The sequence below is a fragment of the Chelonoidis abingdonii genome, chromosome 7, assembly GCF_003597395.2.
Source record: "Chelonoidis abingdonii isolate Lonesome George chromosome 7, CheloAbing_2.0, whole genome shotgun sequence".
Classification (NCBI taxonomy): domain Eukaryota; kingdom Metazoa; phylum Chordata; order Testudines; family Testudinidae; genus Chelonoidis; species Chelonoidis abingdonii.
In genome coordinates, this window is record NC_133775.1 from 66,439,322 (window position 1) to 66,445,105 (window position 5,784).

General features: G+C 48.5%; 1 protein-coding gene across 2 annotated transcripts in view; it reads left to right on the top strand.

The window, feature by feature from the left end:
- Positions 1-699: 699 nt before the first annotated feature.
- LOC116827580 (flavin-containing monooxygenase 5-like) overlaps positions 700-5,784 on the top strand; it is a 30,844-nt gene continuing 25,759 nt past the window's right edge. For both annotated transcript variants that reach the window (XR_012656282.1, XM_075067976.1), the window contains exons 1-4: positions 700-1,012; positions 2,643-2,831; positions 3,276-3,438; positions 4,874-5,016. Coding sequence is in view for 1 of the 2 variants with exons in the window: in XM_075067976.1 (XP_074924077.1) it covers positions 878-1,012; positions 2,643-2,831; positions 3,276-3,438; positions 4,874-5,016 (630 nt within the window). In the remaining variant the exon portion in view is untranslated. The remainder of the gene's footprint in view (positions 1,013-2,642; positions 2,832-3,275; positions 3,439-4,873; positions 5,017-5,784) is intronic.

Genomic DNA, 5,784 nt, shown 5'->3' on the forward strand with positions numbered 1-5,784 from the left:
GACCCCCTCTGATTGGCTGCTTTGCCCACTGCCCCGCCCTCTTGGGAACAGTAGCCAATCAGAGCTGCTGCAGGAGGCAGACAGAGCTCTCAGGCCTCTGCTTATGAGCCCATGCTGCACTCGCAGGTGGGGAGGAGGAGCAAAGGGATGCAGCAGCTCTGCCTCCTACTCCTCATCCTGTGAGCAATAGGGAAGGGACAGTGCCTCTGTACCCCACTCCTCCCTACTTCAGCGCCTGGGCAGGTGGGGTAAAGAGCCCCCAGAGCAGCATGCAGAGCAGAGGTGTGGCTGGGGATCAGAATTGAATGGGACAGACTTGCTTGCAGCCTGGGGGCCCAATTGATGGGGGGGTCAGAGTGGTGGACCAGATGTGGGGACAGAATTGATGGGGGACTTAGAGGAGACAGGGTTTATTTGGGGAATGGGTGAAGAATTAATTGCAGGGTGAGGGGATGGGTAAATGGGGTGGCGGTGACAGAGCCCCCATTTTTTTCAGATTACTTTAAGCATGGTTAGATCAGGGAAATGAGCCCTTCCTGGGGAGGGTGCACAGAGGCTGATGTGTGGCTGGGTGGCTGCAGGAGCCCTGTGAGTCCTGTCTGCTAGTGTAGTAATTACTTTATTATGCAACTGAGTCAAGCTGCATTTCCAGCAAGAGAGAAGCCCAGAAGTGGTCCCGCCCCTGCTCTGATCCTCCCTGACCAGGAATTCAGTGCCTCAGACAGCCCGATCAGAGAGCAGCCCTGACTCAAGCTGCTCCTTCATTCGGAGTCGGCAAGTGATTGCAATTCCTCCAGCTCTGAACTGCACCAACGGTGATACGGCCGAGGTTTCCCCTCTCCCAGGTGGCTGGCAAAGCACTCTGAGGCCAGACGGCATGGCACAGAAGAGGGTTGCAGTTATTGGAGCTGGCGTTTGTGGACTGAGCTCCATTAAATGCTGCTTGGACGAGGGGCTGGAGCCCACCTGCTTCGAGAGAAGCAGCGACATTGGAGGGCTCTGGAGATTTGAGGTGGGTCCAAGTTTCTCTCAGTCCTGACTCGCTTGGTGGGGTGGAAATGAAAGTGTTTCCAGCCTTTCCCCTAGGGGAATGTTCTCTACCAGCATTTCTCTGCATGCTCCAACCTCTGCTTAGGAGCAAAACAATGCAGGGCCAGAAGCCATGTGTCAGACTCCACCACAGCCTTACCGTGCTAGGGAGCTGTACAAACATCCCCAGCGCTGCTAACACCAGTTCAGCTGCGCTGCACTTAGCCCCCACAGGAGCTCCAGCACTGAAAATGGCTGTTGCAGCCAGAGCTCCACCTGCACCAGGTGCTGCTGAGCCAGTTCTAGCCATGGGGGAAGAGTTTGTATAAACACTCTCATAGAGACCAGGCTTCAGGCTCCCTTAGGCCTGTGTGCACCTGCTACGGGCCTGACCCAGAGGCCAATGAAGTCAATGGGAATCTTTCCACTGACCCTAGGGGCTTTGGATCAGGCCCTTACCAATGTGTGAGGGAGCCTGCAGAGGTGTAACTAATGTGTGTCAGACCCAGAAGAAGGTGCAATTTGAAAGAGACGTCCTCTGTCTTTAACATACACAGTCTACCCTGTTTCTGCTCAGAGAAGTTTACTTCAGCTTAGACTCTCTGATGCTCACAGTGATGCCCACAGTGATGTTTATGGTGAGTTTTCCCTACTAGCAAATAACTTAATGGAGTCTTAGTTCAGGCAGTGTCCCCAGGGTTCTAACTCCCCAGAATTGTCGTGGAGTCTCCAGAAATTAAAGATTAATCTTTAATTAAAGATTGTGTCTTGTGATGAAACCTGCAGGAATACATCCAACCAAAATTGGCAACCCTACATGTTCCTGTTGGGGCACTGTCCTGTTAAGCTGGTTGGGTCGAGGTATACACTTCACCAAGTTAGGCCTTGTCTTCACTGCTGGAAAAAGAGTTACTCTGAGGTAAACAGCACAAACTTGAGGTAATAAAACAGTGAAGACCAGGAACTTTAGTTTTCCTAGGAGTTAAACAGCTCTCTGCCCCCTCCAGGGATTGAGTTAAACTCATAGCCAAAATAACATGCCTGGTCTTCACTAGGCATTTACCTAGAGAAAAAACTCAGGTACATTAGTCTCCATGAGGTAAACAATTCACCTTTGATTCTTGCTACAGTCTCTTGGTCTTGCATGTGATTTAGGCACTTGGCATAAAAGTCAAATAGTTAAGAAAATATAAGTCATGGTGAGGAAGATGTGATTTATCTCAGGAAGGACTATAAACCAGTGCCAGTAATTCTATACGCTAGAAATGACTCCAGCCAGCCATGTATTTTTTATTATCCCTTCCTAAATTCACTGTGCTTTAGGTTTTCCTAGGATTCTTGCAAGTTCATTGTGATCATATGATCTCCTTGTTTGTGCTGGTTTTATTTGTCACCCCCAGAGGGGATTTAAAGAACATTTAAAGAAATGTCATTGTGTACCCACTGCACCCCAGGCTAACATCACATGACAAAGACACACTCGAAAGATGACTGTCACCTCAGCTGCTGCAAACAGAGTCAGCAATTCTGGCTATTTAACTTGTAGAACTTTAGTTTTTTGGGAGTTCACATGGTTAATGTTACAACTCATAATGTTCTCCTGCTCCCTGAAGGAGAATCCCGAAGAGGGCAGGGCCAGCATCTACAAATCTGTCATTATCAACACCTCTAAGGAGATGATGTGCTTCAGTGACTTCCCCATCCCAGCCAATTTCCCCAACTACATGCACAACTCCAAAATCATGGAGTATTTGCGCATGTACGCCGACCACTTCGACCTTCTGAAATATATCCGCTTCAAGGTGAGGAGAGCTGGCCCAGTGTGCAGGGGTAGGGGGGAAGAGAGAAAGAGTGCATGCACAGGTATGCAAGATCTAGGTGAAAGAATTCCCCCCCATACCTCCCCCATGAGGAAACATCTCACACTCATGGAACAGGGAGAACCAGAGGAGCTGTTCTGGGACCTCCTTTCATCTGGGGGCTGCCTGGCAGAAGTTACAGCCCAGCTCCCAGGAGCCGCTGCAGCCCCATTCCTGTGGGAGCCACTGAGTCAACAGAGGCCATGAGGCAAAACCCAGCAGAGCCCAGTTGGCCTCCTGCTGCTGATCCCAGCTGTGCGCTGGCCTTGTGCTTCCTGGCTGGGTTGCTGACTCAGGCGTGGGGGGGGAAGTTAGTGTCAGGCGCTTCATTCCAAGGGAACAGATGAAATTCCCTGGTGCCAGCTTTGAGTGCCCTTTTCCTTCCAGACCATCGTGGTCAGTGTGACAAAACACCCAGATTTCTCCACCACAGGCCAGTGGGACATTGTCACAGAGACGGCAGGGGAGCAGGAGTCAGCCATCTTTGATGGGGTCATGGTTTGCACCGGTCATCACACCAACGCCCATCTGCCACTGGATTCCTTCCCAGGTAGGATGCAGAGTGCAACACTAATTGGAATTAATTTGCAAACTGGACACCATAAGATTAGGCCTGAATAAAGACTTAGAGTGGTTGAGTCATTACAAAACCTAAACCTAATTTTCCCAATACTAATTTCCACCTCACACACCTTCTTGCCAACTGTCTGAAATGGGCCACGCTCATTACCACTTCAAAAGTTATTTTTCCTCCCTTGGTATCCTGCTGTTAATTGATTTGTCTCGTTAGAATGACTTTACACTTGGTAAGGCAATGCCCATCCTTTCATGTATTTATACTTGCTCCTGTATTTTCCACTCCATACGTATGATGAAGTGGGCTCTAGCCTACCAAACTTTATGCCCAGATAAATATGTTAGTGTCTAAGGTGCCAAAAGGACTGCTTGTTGTTTTTGCTGATACCAACTAACAGGGCTACCCCTCTGAAACTAAACCCTTTATGTCTCTCTGCATCTCTATATGTTACGTTCTAGTTCCAGTCCCTCCATCCCCTCATGTGGCCTGGGACCAGAGGGGTTTCCTGATGGAGACAGTGGCAGTTCTGTAGAGGCTCCTAGTGGATGCCCTGTTCTGTCCTGGAGGCCTGGACCCTGGAGGCAGCATTAGAGCTGGTCAAAACTCAGAATTTCCATTTCACAGGAGATTTTGAAAATTAATAGTTTCACATTTCGATTATGACACAAATCAAAGGCCCTGTGATCAAGGAAATAAAGTATTTCAATCATTACTACCTGCCCTTACCAGTTTTAAAAATAACAGATTAAATGAAAATGGATATTTTAACCGTGATGTCCTATTATGCAATATTACTATTGGGAATTTATGAAGTAAGGTAAAAATAATAAAATGAATAAATGAAAAATAAGAAGTTAAAAATTTGAAATGAAAATTCCAAATTCTGAAACCAAAGTTCCTTGGTACATGTGATCACAAGGGTTAAAATGAAGATGGCGCTTGCAGAGGTTATGAGCAAAGAAAAGCAAATCCAGAGCCAAATCCAGCTGCATATTAGACCCCCAGAGGAGTGTCATCCACAGCCCAGTTTCCTTGTGCAGTCCAGCTTTAAAGGTGACCTACAAAGTGGGAGGGGGAAACTCTTGGCTTCCGCCTTCATTTGCTTCATTTCATTTAAAGATTTTTTTTTTTCTACTTGTCACTTGCATTGGAAATCGAGGGGTCCCTGTCTGCTCTTGGGGCACTCTGTGCTTGGCTGGAGAACAAGCAGGATGATGACATCACATGTACCAAGGAGGGATTTTGACTCAGTTTTACACACTCATGGATTGTCTAACTGCTGTGTGTCACTCCCGCCCAAAGAATGCTGCAGACCCTTGCAGTCCTGCTATTCCCTTGAATCTCAGACCCCCAGGACAATGCAGGAGGCATGGGGCACACCCACAGCTGCTCCGCTTCTTCTTTGCAGGGATCGAAAAGTTCAAAGGCCACTACTTCCACAGCCGGGATTACAAGAAGCCCCAGGAGTTCTCAAGGAAGAGAATCATTGTGATCGGCATTGGCAATTCAGGAACAGACCTGGCAGTAGAGCTCAGCCACACCGCAGATCAGGTTTGGTTTACAGAATGATCTGAATGTTGTGGCTGATCACTGTGTGACTTCTGCTGACTCAGCAGCTGAGTGCTGTTCTCCCCCATGGCTATGCTTCCCCTCCAGAGTGCAGCCATATTCGGGGCCCCATTCCCCTCTCCAATCCACACTGGGGGAATCTTCCACTTCCTGCGTTTGACCCCCATGTGATTCCCATCGATTTCAATGGTGTGCCAGGAGACTGGGCAATAGAGAGGGTAGTGAATAATGGGGAGCAGATCTGGAAGGCCCATCCATGCAGACTTGCTCAATCTGCTATGCATCAAAGTTCGTACCCGTTCTGCTTTGCCTAGGGACCCTGTCAGAGACATCAGGCCTACAGCCCACCCTGGGGGAATGCTGAATTGAGAACCCACACCTGCTGTGTTACAGGCGTTACCATCTGCTAAAACACCCCGCAACCTGAATGAGCAAGGCCAGCAAGCCTCTGAGTCAATGTTGCTCCCAACAAAATGACCATTGAATTCCAGTTCTACTGGGGATGGAACGTCTGCCCTGGACACAGTTCATACCACCCACCCTCTTTGTGATCTGCAGGCACTTAATGGCAACTTGGGAGAAGGCATAGGCATTTCCCTACAGATATAGGCATTTGCTCACAAGTACATGCTTATGCTTATGACATGGATTGTCAGGGCAAATGCCTGCCTCTAAGGGTACGTCTACACTGCACGATTATTTCGAAGTAGTTTAAACCGATATTACGAAACCGATGTTATAAAATCGGTT